Source organism: Artemia sp. Qi Xiang Cuo, chromosome 4, assembly GCF_049724085.1.
Source record: "Artemia sp. Qi Xiang Cuo chromosome 4, ASM4972408v1, whole genome shotgun sequence".
Taxonomy (NCBI): Eukaryota; Metazoa; Arthropoda; class Branchiopoda; order Anostraca; family Artemiidae; genus Artemia; species Artemia sp. Qi Xiang Cuo.
This window is the reverse complement of record NC_142797.1, coordinates 85,347,664-85,372,265: the sequence shown is the minus strand read 5'-3', so window position 1 is coordinate 85,372,265 and position 24,602 is coordinate 85,347,664. Positions and strand designations below refer to the sequence as shown.

Below are 24,602 nucleotides of genomic sequence, written 5' to 3'. Positions count from 1 at the left end.
AAAAATAAAATAAAGAAAGGAACAAATTTTCAAAGCTACTTTACTTCAGGATTGGCATTGTCTAGTTGTAGCCTAGTGATAGTTTATTCCCATTGCCATTTTGTTGTAGTTCTTTTTATTGTTCTTGAACTTTAACTCCTAAATCTCCCAATATTCTGGGTACGTTATTTTCTCTTTTTTAAGACAACGACGAAAATTAGCCCTAATAAACTGGTCTCTAGAGCTCTGTTTCTTAATTTCAGGTTAGTAACTATTCCAGATACAAGCTTTTTTGCATCTGCTTCTTCAGATGGCACTGTTAAACTATTTGATGCTATTCGATTTGAAGCTAACAGTGTTGCCAATCGTTCTCGTCAGACGTATGATCGATGCAATGGTGACCCTGTCACCTCATTAACAGCTAGCGAGGATAAATTATTATTGGCAACTGAAAAGGGTCATATGCAAGTTCTTAGGTAAGCATTATGGTGATTGTTGCTAACTGCTCTCATCGAACTTGCGATTAATGAGACTTTGTTAATTGATGTAATGTTGCAAGTCGTTACGGTGATTTTCACTAATATTTCCCACCAAATCTATGATCGATGCTCCTGTAATCCTCTTATTATAGCAAGGATTACCACGTATTACAAGGAAAGAAATCAAAATGTTAAGTTTGTTAATTTTTGAGCCGTCCTAGCTGAGTGGTTAGCACGCTAGACGTAAAATCCTTTGTCCGAGTGGACAGGGGTTAAAGTCATAATGTCGCTGACTATTTGGTTTGGAATTGGGGGTCATTGGTGTGACTCTGTAAGCTCAGCCAGAGTCGACCCTGCTCTAAATGGGTACCTGGAGAGATCAGGGGAACGTAAACAGAAAGGGTGTTCGAAAGCACAGGATGGCTGGTCCCCAACCCCTCATTGCACTTCCTGGCTGAAAGGCTAGGAAATGGAAATCATGACTGTCGGTTGGGACTGTAAAGTCTAATACCCCATTCTTTACTTTTTACTTTAAATTGCAGCGATTCCTGTTTAAGGCTCTCGTCAGACGTAGCATTGATGCATCTTAGCTAATCCTTGCTAATCAATACAATGTTACTTAGCGTTTCAGTTATTTTCACTAATCATTCTCGCAAAATGCATGATCAATTCAGCGTTGCTAATCGTTCGTAGCTAAAACGTTCCTCCAAAGATTATTTTTTTAATTCTACCAGTACTTTACAAATACTGAAAGTTTTCCCCGATACTCCAATTCATAGGGCAAAAATATAAAGGATATGTTATTGTATAATTCAAAAGGGTTTAATGTAGGCTTTTAGGTAAGCGTTGCAGTGATTCCTGCTTATTGTTTTCGTCGAGTGTGGCATTGATTCAACTTTGCCAACCTTTGCAAATCAATGCGATATTACCAATTGTTTCGGCGATTCTCGTCAATTATTCTGGCCAAAAGCATGGTCAGTGCGACGTTACTAATTCTGACAGTACCTGTTGCTAACCCCTCTCACTGAAGTTGTAATCGGTTCAATAGCAACTTACCCCTTACTAACAGCCATCTAGAATAAATTATTGTTGGTATCTAAAAATGGTCGTATGGAGGTTCTTTGACAAGTGTTGTGGTGTTCTCTCTCTCTCTCTCTCTCTCTCTCTCTCTCTCTCTCTCTCCTCTCTCTCTCTCTCTCTCTCTCTCTCTCTCTCTCTCTCTCTCTCTCTCTCTCTCTCTCTCTCTCTCTCTCTCTCTCTCTCTCTCTCTCTCTCTCTCTCTCTCTCTCTCTCTCTCTCTCTCTCTCTCTCTCTCTCTCTCTCTCTCTCTCTCTCTCTCTCTCTCTCTCTCTCTCTCTCTCTCTCTCTTCCCTCGTCAACTATTGTTACTGATTTTATTTTTTCATTAGCCTATAAACAGGTCTTAATGTACCACAGAAGCTGCAAAGAGTTGACGACCCATACTTTGCAACAGTACCATACCGGATAAAAACAATATGTTTGTCTTTTATCAACTTGTATATATATATCCTTGTTTTCCTTGGCTAGACCTCCATATCAATCTTTGCACTGCCGTACTAAAACTCAACCGTTCAAATAATTTAGGATTTAAATCCTAAATTATGGTCAAATCCATGACGGTCGTCATTACGGCCATTACGTCATGACGGTCGTTATTGGTAATTAAGCATGGGTGTTGCCACTTATTGATGCAAAAATGGCGCGAAAAGGTTGCTATGCCACTTACTCGAAAGGGAGAACCCCTTGTCGGCCCAAATGTTAGTGGGATTCCCGCTCTTACCCCAACGGTTCCGTAAATGTCAGATTTACTGATAGGACCTTTTCTAGCTCCCACCAGTGTTCGTAGTATTTAGCCACTGGTAGTAATACCAGTAGGCCACAACGCCACTGGCGTGGTAATATACGGGTGTCACCACTTATTGGAGTGGAAACCCCGGCCCCAAGTTATAGCGTGATTCCCACGTCTACCACACCGGTTATGCAAATATCGGGTTTGGTACTACCCGATTTACAGTATACCCTGTCCCAGGGTATGATAACGTGATCGAGTGGTCAAATACTTTCTAAAGCCAAATGTACCCACCTTGGGTTACGGCTTGAAAATCTCTAACTCTCTCCTTGGAGGTAAGAAACCTCCCTGTCAATATAATAATGACGGTACCTCGTAGCCCTATTCCTACCCTGCCTGGGTTACGGAAACTAGTGCACAGTTTGTCGAAAATACCTTACTTGTATTCTTCCAAAAGGGTCACAATAATCCCACATAAACATATCTCCTCGAACGGGGTCTAAGCGCAGACTAAAACAAAATAATATTTTTCACACAACTGTTCATAAGGGTGGACTTTCGCTTGGCCCAGCCAATCAGCTACATCCCCATTCAAACCCAATTCTACCTCTTAGATTTATCTTTCAATGACTTCCAAACCAGGAAGTACAAAAATAGAACTTGGTTCAAAGCTTACTTATTGCGACACTTCTAACTTAGAAAAGAGAATTTAACCTCTCTTTTAAAATTATACTATGATCAAATGTAATTAAGAAAAATCTCCAAATTTTGTCTCTTTTTTACTCTCCTCTTTTCATCTCTACTTTTCTCAATTTTGTCATTCGCGCAAAATACTAAATCATCGTTAAATCTGATTTGGACTCCAGTGTCCACCATCTTTGACTGCATGACTTCATTGTAGCTCCGTTTAATATTTCTTTTCTGTCGTTTAGTCTTCTTTATTCTTACCGCAAAACAAATATTTCGTCATCAAATGGGAACTGAATTCCGACATTTGGTTTTTCATATTGTACTAAATTTTCCCGAACTTTGCGAGGAAAGGCGCGTACAATAAATTTCGTCTCCTTATTCTCTGGTACAATCAGCGCTTCATTTTGGCCTGCACTTGTTAGCGTCTCATATTCATTAAAAGTGTTCTCAAGTTTTCCATTTTGGGAAATTTTCCCGAAAAATCTTTCTCGCGCGTCTTGTTTTCAATATTTTGTGGTCTGTTTACTTCTGCATCCCATTTCTGTGGATTATCAATATTTCGAACATGCGTATCAAGTATTTTGTTTTTCCGACAGGGTGGCACAGCCTCCCCATTTGTTTTATGGGCCGGTCCACCTCTCCTCGTAGTTAACGGAGTATTATATTTTTCCATCGTAGTGTAATTTTGTAATTTTCCCACTGTTAAAGAAGTCGCTTTTAACGATAGGAGACTTCCGATATCTCCAGTCTCCTCCTACTAAAACATCCACTGCTAGCGTAGGTACTAAGCCTACTTTTATCGTTTTTCTCTGGACCGTACCGTCCTTCTTTGCAATTTCCATTCTTAACCAACCAGACGGGCATTGGTGCTTTTCTCCATAATAACACACTGTTGTAATATTATTTTTATGGTCTATTTCTGTCTTTTTAATTAGGTCCATTCCCACAAAAGAACTTTTTTCTCACTCCCCTCTTCCTTCGGAAAATTTTGGGCATGATTACCTTCCCGTATAAAAATTTATGCGGGTGCCTATATGTGCCAGGTTTTTATTTTGACTAACAGCCTTTCATTGGGGGGTGGGGGGGGGGGTATGGCTTTGAAATGTGTGACACAATACCACACTTAAAGATCAATTGATATCGTATTTTACCACGTTTTCCACATTTTCATTTGAAAATGTGAAAAGGTAAGGTGAATATAGCCAAAAATAAAATGTGGGGGAGGGGTTTGCTAGGCATAACAACAGGGTGAAGTTTTGAGTTTTCATCAAGAACAGTTATAAAAGTATATTCTGGCTATGGATAAGGGAATTGGCTTGAATTTTTAAATATATTATCTTCAAGTTTTATGCCCAACGGAAGGTTTATTTTCTCCCTTTTAGCTAGATTGGATTGGGTATTATAATCAAAAAATTTTTTTATTGCACTAGCTTAACTGGTGTCTCTTATACAGATCATTTTTCAAAAGCTGATGGAGTGCTTCTGTAAATCCCAGTGCCAATTTAATCAAATTTTTCTTGCGTCAACAAGGCTATTTAACTAGAAAATACAATCATTTCCACACTTTAATAATACCATCCATTGAGGAAGTAACAACGAAAGGTTGACTGCCTTTGACTGCTATGATGTTATTAATTATGTCCCGATGAGCTGGATTTATTTCTTCCAGTCCAATTGCAGGAGGGGACGCGGCTCGGGGTTTACTGCTGGATTCTTGCACGACACGAGTCCCGTCTACAAGCTTCTCACTGAAAAAGATAAGCAAATAACGAGTAAAAAACCTAGCAACCATGGAAAAAAGCCAAACAAGCTTGAATGCTCATTGGGCGTTTTACGGATAAACCGGAAAGCTACTAAACCAATGGAACTACGAGAAATTTGTTTGTGACATAAGAAAGGCCTCAATTGGGTGCCTTGTATGGCGTTTTGTCTACAAAAATATCAAATTAAAATAGGGCTTTAAGGTTTTCAATCAACAGTCTGTATTTTTATAATAACTTCCCATTGCCGTGTTATGGCCCATGTTTATAAAGTTGCGTATCTTTTGTTTAGCAGAACTAATGTAGCAACAATGTAGATTCATTCACCTCAGATTGGACAAAAATATAAACTTTGAACTGGTTTTTACTTATTCTGCAAGAAAAAACTTAAAACGGACATAGTGCTTTAGCGCTTAAGTGCTACTTTCACTTTAATGAAAACATTGTATATTTTCAACGATTTTGCAGAAAATATTGAGCTCAAGTTGGCTGTCAAATCCCAAAACAGTATATCTGCACCTTTCCTGTATTTTGAGTTAAGGGTGGTTTCTCACGTGACTTTCTGTGCTGAATCGATTGGTTTGTACGGAGTTACTGTATCTCCTATGGTTGCAGTGATCGACATTTCAACTTTAAAGTGTATCTGACTCAAATAGCTTTACGCAAATAATCCTGGAAAGCTGACCAGGAAGTACTATGCATTTACATGTTTTTTGAAGCGCGGTAAGTTCAGCGCAGTTTGTCCAGCCTTCGCGCAAATTGGTCGAGGCTACTCCTCTAAAATTTTGAAAAACGCGAATGCACTGTTTTGGGATTGGACAGCAGATGTCTCTTCCGAAGTTTCACATTTTTTTCCGACAATGCCAGGCCTTCCCATTTTAATTCGCTTTTCTTTTAAATTACAATACGTACACAAATTTCTGGTGTTACATAAGAAAACATACAACCAATACAGTTCTTGTGAAGTTTTATTTTCTGATCTACTGGCATGAACCTCTTAAAACGGTTGCGATCTCCATGAATCAGAGAAAGTATATAATTCAAGGCTATCTTTTCATTCATCAATGCATCAATTTCTTTCATAATTTCGCTAGTTAATGAAAATAGAACTAAAGGAGGTATGTAAAGGGGGCATGACCAGAATTGTAGGGGAATCTTAGGCTACATACAGAATTATAAGCACGATGGCGTTATTTGTTCTTTCAAGCTTGTAGGCTTGTCGACAACAGATGTGTGTAAGCAAAATATGAATTTACCAGAAAAAAAGAAAGTCTCGGATACTTATTTTTTTATATGTAACTTCACAGTGTCGGCAAGAAAACCCGTTTATTCAATATTTATGTGCCAAAGATGTAAATCAAATATCACGTGAGGCTGACTCATATGGTAGATTTTTAGACACCCCAGGTCTCAAGGTCATTGGTTTGAGCCCAAAATTAGAGTTTTTTTTGTTGTATAAATCCATTTTAGGGTGAAAGTTGCATATGTGGAGAAAAAATGATATTGTACTATTTCACGCGTACAGATGAACAAAGAATCCGATTCAGGGGGAGGGGGGGAGCGTCCAGAGGCCCCCCCCCCCCAACTTTTTGGCATTCGGTAAAATTTTCGCCTTTGCAAAATCGGCCGAAATTTAGCAAAAATCTTGATTTCTATAGAAAATTCGGCATAAATCAGGTAGCGATTCCATAAAATTTACGAAGATTGCCCCCCTAATAAAACGAGCCTCGGGACGCCCCTAGGGGGGGATCCCTTTTCTATATATAAATGAACTTTACCAAAGTTATGGTTTTGGTAAATCCCTGCTGTTTTGTCTTATTATTGGGAAATCGGCTTTAAAATGTCAGGGATAAAAATTTTTTGGGGAGGGTGGAAGAGCAAGGGGAATTAAAATTTTTTGTTGAAGAGAGACAAATTTTTTCGGATCCTCACTCAAGAATATAGGCAATGGTTTGTTTTTACTATTCCATGTCTATTTTCCGAAAGGCTTTGCTTCTATCATAAGAATATTGTTGGGTATTATATTGCAACTTAAGTTGATCGTTCAGTTATAAATGGCTAAAGACTAGAGCCAAAATTGTCAAAGAAGCAAGGGAGCATTTTCAAGGAAGCATTTGATAGATTTATCGAATTTCTATTTCTTACTGAATATGGACATCATTCTTTTTTTTCTAAACTAAAAAACTCAATTCTTGATTCCATAATTGTTACTCCTTGGAGTTTACACGTAATATTGAGGAATTAAGCATTTATCAATTACTTTTATTAATTTGTCAATTGTATTAAAGTTATACCATGCATAATAACAGTTCTTGACATAGTCACAGACGTATCTAAGAAGGCAGAACCTTGCGTAGAAATCAATACTTTCCCCCTAGATAAGTCCCCTGGATTTTCTTATTATGATAAAAAATCACGAAATTTTCATCTTCATAACCAATCGATTTTTGCAGCCACTTTTTTTGTATTAAAGAGTTCATTGTAGCAAATTTTAGTGTTTAAAGAGGGTTGGCAATCCCCGTCATCTGTAAGATAAGTTCTGTCCATTTTAAGCTTTGATCTCGTCCTTTATTTTTTAACCTGATAATACTTGTCTGCTCATGAAAGAGTACATTTAACCCAGTTAAAGTAGTAACCCGGTCACCTAGTATTGTAATTTAACAGATAGACTTATATATAGATAGATAGATGGATAGATTATATTTTAGATTTCAGGATCTGGGGATTTGATTTTACTTATGAAATACAGTTAAGAAGACTGACCAAGCAGCATTATTGGGATAGAACAGAAATTTACCTGGAAATGCGAGTAACCTATCAGTCCCATAATTCTAGATGAAAATACTGACAATGATAGAGACCTTGTATTATTATCGGCTAAATTAGAATAGGAATTTACCTGTAAATGCGAGTAACTTGATTAGTCGTATCATCCAGATTCGGAATAAGAACATAGGATTGTGTTGAATCGCTGAGGTCCCAGTAACGAACTCGATGGTCTGTACCACAGCTAAGCAGAAAACCTGAAGAATCACTTGGTGACAGTGTCATTGATAAGCCTAACGTCATTTGGTTTGAAACCTATGGAAGAAACCATTATATTCATTTCTTATGGTACCAAGGGCAGTGAAAATTAAGCGTGATAGTTTGAGTTGGTTAAATTGATATTTACACAACCATGTCATAGGCAGCGCAACAGTAAAGAACGATGTTGGCACAATATATTATTATTTATTTTTTTTTTGGTCTTAGACCAGGGCACTTCGTATCGAAGGAGTTGTCGCGGAAACTTTCATAAATGACTCATTCGATTGAAAATTGGAATAGTCGAAAGTGATTAGAAGGCAACTAACACCCCTTCCACGCCCACCAGTTCCCGAAAAACATCCAATCAAAATTTTGAGATAGCCATTTTGTTCAGCGTAGTTGATTTCCAGATATAAATTATGCTTTTCAGGGAGACACTCCCCCACAGCCCTCAGGGCAAGGGTTGTAAGCTATGCCCTGGGGGTATATAAGGTTTTTATTGGAAACGTTGTCGTAGAAACTTCAAAAAGGGTTCATTCAATTGAAAATTCAAAGGGCTAGTGCCCTTTTTAATAGTCGAAAGTGATTGGAGGGCAATTAACGCCCCCTCTCACGCCCGCCATTCCCCAAAACACATCCAATCAAAGTTTTGAGATAGCCATTTTGTTCAACGTAGTTTAAAGTTCTGAAAACTAGGTCTTTGATGATGACAACGCCCACAGCCGACGGGGCATGGGCTATAAGTAACACCCTGGGGGCATATAAAGTATCGTATAGAACGCGTTGTCATAGAAACTTAAAAAATGGTTCATTCTACTGGAAAATCAAAGGGCTATTGCCCTACTTAATAGTCGAAAGTGCTTGGAAGGCAACTAACATCCCTTCCAAGCCCACCATTTCCCCAAACACATCCAGTCAAAATTTTGAGATAGCCATTTTTTTCAACGCAGTTGAAAGTTCTGGAAATTATATCTTTGAGCAGGACATTCCCCACCCCCTACAGTCTTCAGGTTAAGGCTTATAAATTATGCCCTGGAGGGTATTTAAGGTTTTTGTTGAAAGCTCTGTCGTAGAAACTTGAAAAAGGGCTCATTCGATTGGAAATTCCAAGGGCTAGTGCCCTTCTTAATAGTCGAAAATGATTTGAGGGCAACTACCACCCCTTTTACGCCCACCATTTCTCCAAACACATCCAATCAAAATTTTTAGATAGCCATTTTGTTCAACGTAGTGGAAATTTTGGGAAATTAGGTCTTTAAGGATGACACCCCCCCCCCCACAGCCCTCGGGGCAAGGGTTGTAAGTTATGCCCTGGGAGCATATAACGTTTTTATAGAAAGTGATGTTGCAGAAACTTCAAAAAGGACTCATTCGATTGAAAATTGAAAGGGCTAGTGCCCTTTTTAATAGTCGAAAGTGATAGGAAGGCAACTAACCCCCCTCTCACGTCCAACTTTTCCCCAAACATATCCATTCCAAATTTTGAGATGGCCATTTTGTTCAACGTAGTTAAAAGTTCTGGTAATTGGGTCTTTGAGGAGGACACCCCACCACAGCCCTCAGGGCAAGGGTTGTATGCTATGCCCTGGGGGCATACAAGGTTTTTTTATAGAAAACGTTGTCGTAGAAACTTCAAAAAAGGCTCACTCGATTGGAAATTCAAATGGCCAGTGCCCTTTTTAATAGTCGAAAGTAACTTGAGGGCAACTAAATCCCTCTAACGCCCACCTTTTCCCCAAACACATCCAATCAAAATTTTCAGATAGCCATTTTGTTCAAAGTAGTTGAAAGTTCGGGAAATTATGTAGTTAAGGATGACAAACCACCCAGAATCCCCAAGGCAAAGGTTGTAAGTTATGCCCTGGGGGCATATAAGGTTTTTATTGAGATTGCGTAAAACTTGAAAATGGCTAGTTCGATTGGAAACTTCAAAAGGCTAGTGCCCTTTTAATAGTCAAGTGTAGGAGGGCAACAGCCCCCTCTCACGCCAAACTTACATCCATTCAAAATTTTGAGCTAGCCATTTTGTTCAACGTAGTTGAAAATTCTGGTAATTGGGTCTTTGAGGATGACACCACCACGGCCTCAGGGCAGGTTAGTTGCCTGGGGCATATAAGGTTGTTTTTCTAGAAAACGTTGTCGTAGAAACTTCAAAAGGCTCACTCGATTGGAAATTCAAATGGCTAGTGCCCTTAATAGTCGAAAGTGACTGAGGCAACTAACCCTCTCACGCCCACCATTTCCCCAAACACATCCAATCAAAATTTTGAGATAGCCATTTTGTTCAGCGTAGTTGGCAGTTCCAGGTATAAATTATGTTGTTGAGGAGGACACTCCACCCAGAGCCCTCAGGGCAAGGGTTGTAAGTTATCCCCTGGGGGCATATAAAGTTTTTATAGGATAGCTTTGTCGTAGAAACTTCAAATAGGGCTCATTCGATTGAAACTTCAAAGGGCTAGTGCCCTTTTTATTAGTCGAAAGTGATTGGAGGGCAACTAACACCCCTCTCACGCCGACCGTTTTGCCAAACACATCCAATCAAAATTTTCACATAGCCATTTTGTTCAACGTAGTTGAGTTCTGGAAACTAGGTCTTTGAGGATGACACTCCACCCAGAGCCGTCAGGGCTCAGGTTGTAAGTTATGTCCTGGGGGTATATAAGTTTTTTATTGAAAGCTTTGTCGTAGAAACTTGAAAAATGGCTCTTTTGATTGGAAATTAAAAGGCCTGGTGCCCTTTTTAATAGTCGAAAGTGATTGGACGGCAACTAACCCCCTCTTACGCCAACCTTTCCCCCAAACACGTCCATTCAAAATTTTGAGATAGCCATTTTGTTCAACGTAGTTGAAAGTTCTGGAAATTGGGTCTTTGAGGATAACCCCCCCCCCCCCCCCACAGCCCTCAGGGCAAGGGTTGTAAGTTATGCCCTGGGGGCATATAAGGTTTTTACAAAAAGCGTTGTCGTAGAAATTTCAAAAAGGGCTCACTCGATTGGAAATTGAAATGACTAGTGCTCTTTTTAATAGTCGAAAGTGATTGGAGGGCAACTAGCCCCCCTCTCACACCCACCATTTCCCAAAACACATCCAATGAAAATTTTAAGATAGCCATTTTTTCAACGTAGTTGAAAGTTTTGGAAATTAGGTCTTTGAGGAAGACAACCCCCACAGCCCTCAGGGTAAGGGTTATAAGTTATGCCCTGGGGGCATAACTATAAAATTTTGACATAGCCATTCTATTCCAAATAGTCTAAATATCAAATAACAAGGGTTGTAAGTTATTCCCAGGGGGTATTTAAGGTTTTTATGGAAGGGATGGTTGTTTAACTTCAAAAGAAGCTCAGTCTTTCTCCCTGAAAAAGACTATGTCAATATAAAACGAACAGAAATTAATCAAAAAAACTTTTTGCACAATGTAAGTTTTCAAAAAAAAGTAAAGAAGTATATTAAACCAAAAATGAATAAAAACAGAATCAAGTAACCTACCAAGCATACAACTACCACAAATCAGTATCAATAAATAAATATAACCCAAAACAGACAGAAATTAAAATAAGTCAAACTCAAAACGAGCAGAAATTAATCTGAGTAGGGTTCTAAACCCTATACTTCCTAAAGCCAGAATATAATTTGTACTTTACTGAAAAAAATTCTTTTAAATGTTTTCACTTTTCACCAGCCAATATGTTATGGGAGTTCACCGTATTGAGACAGAAAAATATTAGAGGCCAGATTCTCACAGATCAGTGTATATTTATTCCATTCTTCCATTACTTGGAGTTTTGGAGTTCTTTACGTTCCATTATTTTGGAGTTCTTTACTTTTTTTTTGAAAAACTTATTTTGTGCAAAAAGCTTTTTTGATCAATATATCTTAAAAATTAGGATAAATTAGTAGCTCAGTTTTTAATAAAAAATACTTTTATATGCAGTTATGTAGTATTTAGCAGTAGCGAGTTTCCAATAAAAAAAGGGGAGGGGGAATCTACAAAAAAAGCTGAAGACACATAGCACCAAACAGCATAAGAAGGCATAGATTTCTTTGAATGGGATTATCTTTGGTAATCAACAAATTGTCAAGTCTAACTAATTAATTGTGCTTATTTATTTCTATGGTTCAACATGACAACAATGACGAAAATGGGGTACTGCCCTAAAAAGTTCATAATTTCTATTTGCCCTATTTATGCTGCGCTTAGGATACTTCTTGCATAGCCTACGTAAAGTATAACCTACATAAGTAACCCTACATATATCAGTTACATAGACTGTACTTTCTTGAAAATGGGGTACTGCCCTAAAAAGTTCATAATTTCTAAACAGCCAAAAGAAAGATCTTAGAAGATCGCGGATTTCAGGTATGAATAAACCTAAGATGGATCAAGGGACAGAAAATGTTTTTATTTTGATCTACTTGGTACTTTAGCATCATTTTGTAATTTCTATCACTGTTATCATCATCACTGTCTATTAAAAGGATTTTATCCCTATTTGAACTTTTATTTATAGAAAATAATATTCTTCTAAATATTAGAAAGAACGGAGCACTAGTATATAACGAATATGGCAACTCTAAAGGCATTATGTTACATGGTATAAAAATTATAGGAGGGAAAAAACTGAAAAGGGACATTTTTAACGATAATTTTCTTACAAAGGACGTTTTTTTGCATCCATGACAAGGCTGCAAAATTCTTGTTGTCAAGTCGAACTATTTCTGCAAGTTAGAAAAAGAGATACAACTCCGAATTTTTCGGCTTTACATCCAGAAGCCTTTATCAATGAAATTTTTTTTTAATAAGACTGAGCAGTTAATAATACCAGAAATTAACATGAAAAGATTAGAAAAAAGCACAAACGCTAAACAAATAAATAAAAAAGAGAGAAGCTCAGATCAACGATGTTGAGATGACAAATGTGATTTTATTTCGTTTTTTTTTTTTTTTTAATTGCGTTTGTATTTTTCTCAATTTTTTGTGTTATTTAATCTAGTTTTTTTCCCTTTTCTTAAATGAACATCTTATAATATGCAACACAGCGGTATAATGAGAGTTTGGGATAATTTTTGTCAGCTTTAAAAGTTTAATCTGATATTTATTCAAAAAAAAAAAAAAATGAAGTTGGAAATAGTGAGAAAAAAAAAACAAAATAATTTAACCCCTGTAACATATGTAACAAAAATTCTGAGTCTCATTGAGTGGAATTTCAGAATAATATATTTGTCAAATTATGTCGATTATTAATTTGGTCAATTTTTGCAAAAGTCAAGCGAAAAACAAGGGAAAAAAAAATAAACAAACAAAAAACAAACACATACACTAGAAAATAATTATCACCCGGAATCTGATTAGAAATTCTACATGACTCACTGAGTGAGAATAATAAATTTACAAGTTCTAAAATATAGATGAAATTCCTAGAAAATACGTTTTATTTCATTTCACCACAGCTTGAAAACTACAGATGACCGAATCGCATTTACATTTTTCTTTGGAGCAAGTTCTCTTAACTACTCAAGAGCAACCAAAGCCAAAGGGGGAAATATTTTTCTTTGGCAGATCAGTGTAGTAATCGATCATATTTAAAGCTTTTTTCCATCGTCCAATTGTTCACTAAAAATGTCTGTTAACAATTTTTGTTACCTCGTGGAAACAGAAGCATTATATAGCAAAACATTGTTAGCTAAGAATTCTCAGAAAAATATTTAACTGAATGCAAAATACAAAAAAGCAAGCTTGGAAAAAAATTTCAGAGAAGCCTACTAGACTAGGCTATCGCTAAAGTAGGAAACTAATAAAAGAATTCGCTAACTCTAAGACATATTATCAGTCGTAGATTCTCTATTCACGTTTAGAGCGTAGGACCAAGTCAACATGCTTTTGATGTATTACCAGCTTTTGAAATTTTCTCCATGAATAATTAGATTTGTTATAGAAATTCGCGAGAAGTTTATTGTTAGTTCACGAAAATATAGTTGTTATTATGATTGTTGGCAAATATTTTTTAATGGTGGAAAAATTGCTTTAAGAAGGGGAAACTCACTTGACTCTGGGATAGAAGAGGGGCATTTGAGGACCAGAAAGCTTGTTGTCGCGTCTTCGATTCCCAATCCCAAATCGATATTTCATTGTCAGCTTGAACTGATGATATGAACCAGGAACTTTGTGTAGGATGAGCCACAATCTTGCGAACTCGACAACCTATGCAATACCAAATTGAGTTTTTTGCATAAGAAACAATTGTATAAGGTTATACAATTGCCTTCCGGACAAACTTTTTTTTAGATATCTTAAAAGGATTAGTTGAGGCAGGTGAAGTAAACTTTCGAGAATCGGCTCAAATATCAAATCTTGAAAATCTCTGAAAGTTTCATTCGTCTGACTCATCTGCGCATCTATTAAGTGGCGTTCAGACACTGGTTTCTGTCTCAGACTCTATCCAAGTTTCCCGCTCAGAATGGTTGTAAGCTGAAAATAGGAACTATCGAGCAACATTTTAAGAACTGAAAACACCTATTTAGGTGACAATTATGAATGTGAATTTCCTATTTCTGAAAATACCTTGGACTTTCAACCATTCTGAGCAGGAAACTTGGACAGAGTCTGAGACAGAATCCCGCGTCTGAACGCCCACTTAGACACTGAAGAAAATATATATACAAAGCGACTATTTACCCTTCATATCTTGCAATTTACGAACACACTTTGATATTAAAAAAAAAGAAATAGTAGAGCCATGTGAAAGTTATTTTTTTTTTTAATCAGCCGATACATCAAATCCGGATACTTTTTGGAAGTTTCATTCACCTGGCTCAACTACTTAACTTTAAAATACTAAAGCAAGTATGCCCAGAAAGCGATTGTTAACCCAACATATTTTGGACATCCTCGGTTTTAAATTGGTTTGAATCTGCTAGCCTAACTCGGCTGTGATTATTAAAAGAGCGGCATACACCATTTTTGTAACTTTTCAGAAGAGCCAAAACACAGAAAAAAGGTTGTTGGCTGTGGTCGCTCTGAAGGATGAAGCTAATGGAGATAGAGAAAACATATTCTTAACCAACCTTTTACGTTTTATTTTCAGTTGTATAAATTAAATTCAAATATTCCGGGGGAATTCAGAATCAATCCATTTTTTGGTGTCTGTTTCCTTTTTCCTTGACAAAAAGGAAACAAATACGATAGGACAATTCTGATTGTCCCATTCGATTCCTCGTGCTGAGTTTACCCATGGCACGTACATAACTCATTTTCGACCGAAATGGCCTATGTCGTCCTTATAATTATCACAGCCGAACTAGGATTGATCGCTGAGGTTGAAGGATTTAGTTCACAGGAAGCGTTGAGTGGCATAACTGACACTATTCTGAAAATGAGATGAAATATTTCTCTTTAGAAGTAAATGATTGTCTTCACCTATCCCATTGAATATACGTCTGAAAATGTTACCAGTGGACAAGGATCCATTAAAGGACTTTTAAGAGTAGAACAGCTCATTTTCAGAAGAAGTGGAAGCAAACTGTTTTAATTTTAGGCACGATGACCTTCTACCAGGAAAATAGATATGGCTACTGAACTTGGAAGGTTACCAAAACATCATCTAACGCTTCTTCTGAAAACGAGATTATTTTTCCCTAGAATTTTCTCGAGGTCATCATTCGCATTATCGCATTGTCGGAGGTAAAAGAATAAAATGTGAAGCATGCGCACCAAACTTTAAAGTCCTAAATAACGCTATTGATCTCTATTTCTTTACCCTTCAGGCAGCCAATTGCAGAGGTACTTTACATTATTACAGGAGTACACAGGCTTTTTACAAAAGGTACGTTAAACGTGCTTTTAGTGCGACAGAAATCTTCTCAAAAACTCTAGCTAAAAGACCAGAAGACTTCAATTTACTTTATACAAAAGTCGAGCCACATTATTGAGCTATACACATGGACTAGCTAGGAGAGGGGTGGGAGACAAATTCGCCATGTTTTTTGCATTTTAAATAAGCAATAATTGATTGATTTTTCCTCGAGGGGGGGGGGGTCAAGAGGTATGGTCGAACTGAAACCTCGATAGCCCAATAAAAAAATCCATATCTCTTTAAGCCTTTGGAAAAAAAAATGGATATTCCGATTTTGAAATACTAATTTCTGATTTTATTTTCGTCTTTGTAAACTTTCGGTTTTGATGCCCTTTGCCTTTTAAAATTCATTTGCAAGTGTTTCTTGGTAACTGTTGCCCAGGGTTCATAGGTTCTAAAACCCTTACCAGGACTGACAGCGGAGGTCCATTTAAAGTCCATATTCAATCTAAAACTGTAGGTTCAACAGAGTAAATCGATTGGTTTATAAGACATTTACAATTTACCCGTCTAGTTTAAGTTATGAAATGCCAGTGAATAAAAAACTAAAGCATAAACACTGCACACTGAAAAGTATTTTCAGAGTTACAAGCCTTTGATGATTTAAAGAAACTAAATATCGTTTTAATTCAATTTTCTCTTCTGAAAACAACAAAGGTAACGAAACAATGTAGGGGTTTAACGAACAAAATATAATATAAAAATAAAAATAATAGAAAATACGGCCCTGGACTTTATAGTTCCTCCCGGTGGTGCTGATCTCTCATGGAACTTTAACCAGGAAGTGCAATGAAGGGTTGGGGGCCAGCCATCCAGTGCTTTCGCACACCCTTCCTGTATACCTTCCCCAGATTTCTTCAGGTACCCATTTAGAGCTGGGTCGACTCTGGCTGAGCTTACAGAGTCACCCCACTGACCCTCGTTCTAAATCAAATAACCAGCGACAGAAGGACTCGAACCGAGTACTGATGGACCAAGGATTTCAAATGTAGCGTGCCAACTACTACTATATAAAAACACCTGATACCAATGCAAAATTTTTTAATTCTTATAACTGTGTTGATAGTGTGATCCCCAAATGGTGAGTAGAATATTCTTGCTTAATTTTTTTTTTTTTGAGTCAAAATATGTCTCATGATAGTGCCAATTTTCACCCATGTTTTGACTATCAGGTACAGGTCTATATTACTTCTTTGTTCTTAAACTCAAGTTTCACTAAAGATTTATAGTAAGACAATAAATCAGTTCTAAGAAAAAACACAACTGAAACACAAAATTACAAGACAGCCCAAAAAAAACGACCGTTTTCAAATCCTTTGAAGAAAAAAGGAAGGGATTATAGAACCATCTAACGAAGATTTGTCCAACTTTTTTTTGAGAAATATTGTCTCTTTAAAACTGGATCCATGCAGGGCTAAAACAAATTAACAAGGTCAGGGTTATGAATGAACTGAAACATAACCCTCTCTAGGCATATTGTTAATTCTAAAATGAAGCCGAAAAAACTTCGTTTCTATTTTACCTGAAAGGATTCTTTTTTATCGGTTTATTTTATACACTGAATCGGGATTGTCTAGCATCAATGGTAAATATGGAGATGACTTGAAGCATTTTTTTCTGTCAACAAATATACCAATCGATAAAGAATCAAAAACTGAATCAGGAACATTCAAGGTTGAATTCCAGATGCCACAGGGCCTGAAATTGCATCAAGATTATGCGATAGGGTCTACAAACAATCAAATAGAAGAAAAAAAGAAGAAGAATAAAAAATTTGTCAATAAGTATAAAAATTTTGGTGAGAAAGAAAGAAGAAATTTACCCCCAGTTATATAAGATTTTATCGATGTTTTTACTGTAAGTTCATTTTCCTTAACAAGAAAGACACAACTCCTTACCCGTAGGGTGTTTGAAATGGACAACATTTAGATGGAATCGAAGGTCCCAGCATTCGTAAGTACCGTCACATGACCCGGAACCAAGCCAAAGTCCATCATAAGAATTGCAAAGACACGTAATAACACCTAAAAATAATCATTAAGAATTAAAGAAACTATAAACATGTGCCAAAATGTAAAGTTATAACAGCTGTTACTTATATTTCAATATAAATCAAGTAATTATGGAGAGTAATGTCTAAGGCTTGTGTTAAGACATCAAATTTGACTGAATTCTATTTTAGATGGAGAGAAGGAGGGAAAACCCATACCCAGTCTCCTGATATGACTTATTCCGAATAAATTTTTCTTGATTTTTAGATTGACACTGTTTTAGAGAGACAATTGGCTATACATAATGCCTTCGAGATCAGGTAAAATAAAAAAGGACACGTAATATATTGGCGGACTTCATCAATCGATCCAGTATGGGGAGACAACCATCGACGGAATTTTCAAATCGAAGCCAGATAAATCCATCCAATGCGCTATAAGAAGGAAAGGCTGAATTAACTTATGGTGAGATAAGGGTTTTGTGACTTTTCTTTAAGCTGGACGTTTTGAAAAACGTTAACAAGAAAGGAAGTAACGCCGAAGAACAACAGCAAAAGATACGAGAATGTTTATGAAAAACACAATAGAAAGTGATAAAATCTTGAAATTCTAAAAGAGGAAAGCAGTATCGGACCCCAGCACCCACTTCATATATATCTTGAGAGAGGGTCTAATTATTTAAAAAGTGTAAAAACGTGCATCAATTTAGAACCTTTCCTTTAGGTTAATCCCTTCCCTAGTTCTCAATAAATACCTTTTTGGTGTTCATTGAAGGTGTTGGTTTTCATTGAAAGAAATCGAAAAGAAAAATGAAATCGCTCCCCCACTAGCTTTTGAAAAACACTTTTTTTTGTATCTCTAATAAAAATAAAAATAAATCTCTTTGCCAACCCCCCCCCCAATTCCTAAATTTCTGTCGTAATTTTCAAAATGTTTTGGGCCCCTCTCATTCAAATTAAAAAATGAAATCAGTTTTGTTTTTTCACCCCCCCCCCCGCCTCTGAATAACTCCTTTGGGTAGGATGCGAAAAGTGATGCAATTTAACAATAAAGATACCATAAAAATTTTCATTTGGAAATAAAGGGTCTAGTCCTCTTTACCCAATCTTAGCATTTTGCCACTAGTTTGAGAGTCCAACCCTTTATCAGCTTAAAAAAATAATTGCAAATAAAAAATACGTCGACAGACAAACAACACAAACCACACGGAGCCCAGGAAGAACAAGAAAGGATTTCTGGAAATTTATTTTATGATTGGTTTTTGGACAACTATTGGATATAAAATGAAATTTCAGCAAGAAAACTGTAGACTGTTTTAAAAAGACCTGAGGGAATCGACCCCCATCAGAAAATGGTTCGGGATTTCTACCGAAAAAATTCACCCTTTTCTCATTCTATTTTTCAATTACTCCCTGTTCACAAATCCATCTTCACTTACAATATTTTAAGAAAGAGCAGGTTGCGCAACGTACACTGAGATGGTTCTGCCCATATACCCCAAATGCCAGAAGAAACCCCCTGTCAAATCACCAACAATTTCAACCCCACGGCTGCCAGGATGGAAACAATTACGTGGTCGTCCAAGAACTAGTTGGTCCAATAGTCTACATCAGTTCCTAAACAAGACAGGAATAAGACCTGAAAATATACCCGCGGCTGCTCATGACCGTGTGTCCTGGGGGAGGATGGTATCTGCTCTCTCAATGCTCGGGCCAAGTCGGAAGGAGAATTAAGTCAATCCTGCCTCCAAGTTACACAAGGATTCCTCAAATGCATGCCAATGATTTAGCATATTCAAAAATCCGTTACCATCTTTTAATGAATGTTTAGTCCCTGACCTACGCCAGAAATCATCAAGTCCCAGCAAATAATATTGCCAAATATGGTAGAATATTTTTAAAATGTTATACAAAAATAACTTACCATCCTTTAATGAATGTTTTAGCCTCCAAGCTACGCCGGGAGTTCTTAAGTCCCAGCCAATAATATCGCCGAATGTGGCGATATTCTACAGTCACACCTTCATTATTTTCATCTAGTTGACGGGACTGAGACATGATTAATCGAGAATTTTCAAGGCTAAAAAAGAAATGAAATATTTTTGGCAAAATTAGTTCAGTTCTAAATTATACACCCACCATAGTTCTGACGAATATATTTGGAGCGACAGAGAAACCGTGAATTTTCAAGACTAAACAAAAATATTGCTGTTTAGAGAAGAAAAATTGGAGAAGAGATGAGAAGAAGAAGGATTTGTTGACAAAACACATATTAAGCAAAAAACATTGTTACCTTCCCTAAAAACCAAAGCTTATCAATGGGAGAGGTAGAGAAAATAAAATCCTTAAAATAAAAAAACATTTGACCACCGACAACATTAATACCATAACACTAAATAATAAATACAAAAAACATCATTACTTTGCTTTCCCTCCGGGAACATCAAATCATCATAATGCGGTATGAGGCCATAATTTAGTTCTTTAGAAGTCTTAGGCCTGATGACGACTGTTGGGGTTCCACCCCTGTTTCTTTTCCTTTCAGATAAATAACCTGTTTTCGTTTTCTTAATAACATTTGCTTATAGTATAATTTTAAAAGAAACGTTAAATTCTGATTGCTAAGTTAGAGGTGTCGCAATAAGTAAGCTTTGAACCAAGTTCTATTTTTGTACTTCCTGGTTTGGAAGTCATTAAAAGATAAATCTAAGATACAGAATTGGGTTAGAATGGGGATGTAGCTGATTGGCTGGGCCAAGCGAAAGTCCACCCCTATGAACAGTTGTGTAAAAAATATTATTTTGTTTTAGTCTGCGCTTAGACCCCGTTCGGAGAGATATGTTTATGTTGGATTATTGTGACCCTTTTGGAAGAATACAAGTAAGGTCTTTTCTAAAAACTGTGTACTAGTTTCCGTAACCCAGGCAGGGTAGGAATAGAGCTACGAGGTACCATCATTATTATATTGACAGGGAGGTTTGTTACCTCCAAGGAGAGAGTTAGAGATTTTCTAGCCGTAACCCAAGGCAGGTACATTTGGCTTTAGAAAGTGGCCTTTTGACGACTCGATCGCGTTATCATACCCTGGGACAGGGTGTACTGTAAATCGGGTAGTACCAAACCCGATATTTGCAGAACCGAACCGGTGTGGTAGACGCGGGAATCACATTATAATTTGGGGCCGGGGCTTTCCCCTCTAATAAGTGGTGAAACCCGTATATTACCACGCCAGTGGCGTTGTGGCCTACCGGTATTACTGCCAGTGGCTAAATACTACGAATATTGGTGGGAGCCAGAAAAGGTCCTATCAGTAAATCCGATATTTACGGAACCATTAGGGTAAGAGCGGGAATCCCACTAATATTTGGGCCGACAAGGGGTTCTCCTCTTTGACTAAGTGGCATAGCAACCTTTTTGCGCCATTTTTGCCTCAATAAGTGGCGACACCCGTATTTTCCCCCCAATAGGTGGTGGTAGCGAGAAAATGAGCTATCAACAGCACTGATAGTAAAAGAATTCCGCGTTTTCGAAGAGATTAGTTGAGTTAGCCTACATAGTGATAGTAGCCTATTGTGGTTACATATAAAGAGAAAAAAAAAACGGAATCAATTAATAGAATAGATCTATTATGGGCTGTGCCTTGTAAGATCATAATTGAAAAATTTACGAATCAATATATCGCGCAACTAATTAGTGTGCAAAAATATAAGGCTAAAATTGCTGCGTGTCAAAACAATTTTTCGCGAGAGACCGGAAGTACATGGATAAAAGAATTTTCATTTAGACTGAAGAGGTAATTTAAGTTAATGAAATTTTGAAATTATGTCGGACAGAGATGAGATTAACTCAAGACCGAGAAGGGCGAGTGAAGCCCATAGAAAAGAGAGAGAAAGAGAAAGACAGAGAAGAAAGGGAGAAAGATATGAGACAACGTATATTAAATTTCATGGAGAAAGAGAGGATAGCCAGAGAGGTGGACGAAAGAAAGCACCTAGAATATAGGAAAAAATTGCAGGATGAGATAGATCAAAATGAAAAAGATGATAGAATAGCTGATAGGATAGCCAGAGAACAAAAGGAAGAGGCTGATAGAACAGCCAGAGAACGAAAGGAAGAGGCTGATAGAATAGCCAGAAAACGAAAAAAGGAGAATGATAAAATAGCTAGAGAGAAAGACGAAAGATACCACCAAGAGTTTAAAGGAATCATGATAGGTCTAATTCCAGAAAGTGATATTTTATCGCAACTAACTTCTAGGCTGTCAGATAACCATAATAATTTGTCTAAGAATCAATCGCGAGAAAATGAAAATTACCAAACATTAAACACTTTTACGAGAAAATATAAAACTTCACTGACTACGGGGGAAGGTGGACCGGTCCATAAAATAAATTGGGAGGCTGTGCCGCCCTATCGGAAAAAAAGAAATGCTTGATACTCAAAATGATGATAATCTAGTAAAAATTGATTTCTCGGAGCCTTTTTCTAAAAATTGCCATAATAAAGAGGAGAAAGTAACCTATAATACTGTTATACAGTATTGATATACTGTTAATTCCTACATAGTGATAGTAGCCTATTGTGGTTACATATAAAGAGAAAAAAAAAACGGAATCAATTAATAGAATAGATCTATTATGGGCTGTGCCTTGTAAGATCATAATTGAAAAATTTACGAATCAATATATCGCGCAACTAATTAGTGTGCAAAAATATAAGGCTAAAATTGCTGCGTGTCAAAGCAATTTTTCGCGAGAGACCGAAAGTACATGGATAAAAGAATTTTCATTTAGACTGAAGAGGTAATTTAAGTTAATGAAATTTTAAAATTATGTCGGACAGAGATGAGATTAATTCAAGACCGAGAAGGGCGAGTGAAGCCCATAGAAAAGGGAGAAAGAGAGATAGAAAAGAAAGGGAGAAAGATATGAGACAACGTATATTAAATTTCATGAAAAAAGAGAGGATAGCCAGAGAGGTAGCCGAAAGAAAGCACCTAGAGTTTAGGAAAAAATTACAGGATGGAATAGATCAAAATAAAAGAGATAGTCAGGAATATAAAATGCTTCATCAAGCCTGTATGGAAAAAATTGAAAAATACGGTCAAAACAATAAAATACTTCATCAGGTCCGTATGGACAAAATTGAAAAAGATAGACAAGAAAGAGAGAAAGATAGACAAGAAAGAAAGAAAGACAGACAAGAAAGAGAGAAAAGAGGGTAGATAGAGAACGAAAGGAAAAGGCTGATAGGATAGCCAGAGAACAAAAGGAAGAGGCTGATTGAACAGCCAGAGAACGAAAGGAAGAGGCTGATAGAATAGCCAGAAAACGAAAAAAGGAGAATGATAAAATAGCTAGAGAGAAAGAAGAAAGATATCACCAAGAGTTTAAAGGAACCATGATAGGTCTAATTCCAGAAAGTGATATTTTATCGCAACTAACTTCTAGGCTGTCAGATAACCATAATAATTTGTCTAAGAATCAATCGCGAGAAAATGAAAATTACCAAACATTAAACACTTTTACGAGAAAATATAAAACTTCACTGACTACGGGGGAAGGTGGACCGGTCCATAAAACAAATTGGGAGGCTGCGCCGCCTTATTGGAAAGAAAGAAATGCTTGATACTCAAAATGATGATAATCTAGTAAAAATTGATTTCTCGGAGCCTTTTTCTAAAAATTGCCATAATAAAGATGAGAAAGTAACCTACAAAAGAACGAATTGGGCTATAGCACATAATCAAGAATATATTGACGAGTTTCTGAAATCACATAAAATAGAAGGAAAATTAAACGGAAAATTGACCGAAATGGTAATTGACTCAGGGAGTGAGCAAACTTTTGTGGGAATGGACCTAATTAAAAAGACGGAAATAGACCATAAAAATAATATTACAACAGTATGTTATTATGGAGATAAGCACCAGTGACCGTCTGCTTGGATAAGAATGGAAATTGCAGATAAGTACGGTACGGTCCAGAGAAAAATAATAAAAGTAGGCTTAGTACCTACGCTAGCAGTGGATGTTTTAGTAGGAGGAGACTGGAGATATCGGAAGTCTCCTATCGTTAAAAGCGACTTCTTTAACAGTGGAAAAATTACAAAATTACACTACGACGGAAAAATATAATACTCCGTTAACTACGGGGAGAGGTGGACCGGCCCATAAAACAAATGGGGAGGCTGTGCCACCCTATCGGAAAAACAAAATACTTGATACGCATGTTCGAAATATTGAAAATCCACAGAAATGGGATGCAGAAGTAAACAGACCACAAAATACTGATAATAAGACGCGCGAGAATGATTTTTCGGGAAAATTTCCAAAAAATGGAAAACTTGAGAACAATTTTAATGAATATGAGACACTAACAAGTGCAGGCTAAAATAAAGCGCTGATTGTACCAGAGAAAAATGAGACGTAATTTATTGTACGTGCCTTTCCTCGCATAGTTCGGGGAAATTTAGTACAATATGAAAAACCAAATGTCGGAATTCAGTTCCCATTTGATGACGAACTATTTGTTTCGGCGGTAAGAATAAAGAAGACTAAACAGAGAGAAAAGAAATATTAAACGGAGCTACAATGAAGTCATGCAGTCAAAGATGGTGGACACTGAAGTCCAAATCAGATTTAGCGATCATATATTATTTTTCGTGAATTACAAGATTAAGATAGGTAGAGATGAAAAGAGAAGAGTAAAAAAGAGACAAAATTTGGAGATTCGGCTGGCAGGGGCGTAGAATAAAAAAAGTCGGTTGGGCATTGCCTCGATAAAATGCGTAAAATGGCGAAAAATATAATGTCAATTGGGCTCTGCCTCGATGCCATAAATAAAAAGGGAGAAAAAGAGGTTAAAGGCCAACGGGAAATAAAAGAAGATGGTTACGAAATAGAGAAGAAGGACTTACAACTGGTGGGGGGTATGTTGGGAGAAATTAAATGTCGATTCGGATTGGAAAAACTTGGGAAGGAATCTGATATTGGTTTGATCAATTCAAAAGAGGGTC

The 24,602-nt window shown here is 36.9% G+C and overlaps 3 protein-coding genes across 3 annotated transcripts in view; 1 reads left to right on the top strand and 2 right to left on the bottom strand.

Annotated features, from left to right (window-relative positions):
* The window catches only part of LOC148953561 (phosphoinositide 3-kinase regulatory subunit 4-like), a 108,219-nt gene extending 106,641 nt beyond the window's left edge, over window positions 1–1,578 (top strand). The window contains 1 exon segment of the mRNA XM_089088005.1: window positions 162–1,578. Coding sequence (XP_088944131.1) covers window positions 162–459 — 298 coding nt within the window. The 3' untranslated portion in view covers window positions 460–1,578.
* A 1,624-nt stretch (window positions 1,579–3,202) lies between these two features.
* Window positions 3,203–16,036, bottom strand: LOC148953560 (phosphoinositide 3-kinase regulatory subunit 4-like). Its single transcript, XM_089088004.1, has 4 exons — window positions 16,003–16,036; window positions 13,787–13,944; window positions 7,618–7,799; window positions 3,203–4,706 (listed from the first exon to the last, which is right to left on the bottom strand). The coding sequence occupies exons 1-4, from the start codon at window positions 16,034–16,036 to the stop codon at window positions 4,511–4,513; spliced, it is 570 nt and encodes a 189-aa protein (XP_088944130.1). The 3' UTR covers window positions 3,203–4,510.
* Window positions 13,806–24,602, bottom strand: part of LOC148953558 (uncharacterized) — a 37,913-nt gene continuing 27,116 nt past the window's right edge. The window contains exons 7-9 of the mRNA XM_089088599.1: window positions 19,510–19,665; window positions 17,494–17,619; window positions 13,806–13,944 (exon numbers count right to left, since the gene is read on the bottom strand). Coding sequence (XP_088944725.1) covers window positions 17,589–17,619; window positions 19,510–19,665 — 187 coding nt within the window. The 3' untranslated portion in view covers window positions 13,806–13,944; window positions 17,494–17,588. The remainder of the gene's footprint in view (window positions 13,945–17,493; window positions 17,620–19,509; window positions 19,666–24,602) is intronic.

Coding starts and splice junctions, on each gene's coding strand:
- LOC148953560 (XM_089088004.1), bottom strand. CDS start 16,036: ATGGACTTTAAATGGACCTCCGCTGTCAGTCCTG. Junction 7,800..13,786: donor CTCTTCTATCCCAGAGTCAA/GTGAGTTTCCCC, acceptor TTTCTTCCATAG/GTTTCAAACCAAATGACGTT. Junction 4,707..7,617: donor CAAGTTACTCGCATTTACAG/GTAAATTCCTAT, acceptor TATCTTTTTCAG/TGAGAAGCTTGTAGACGGGA.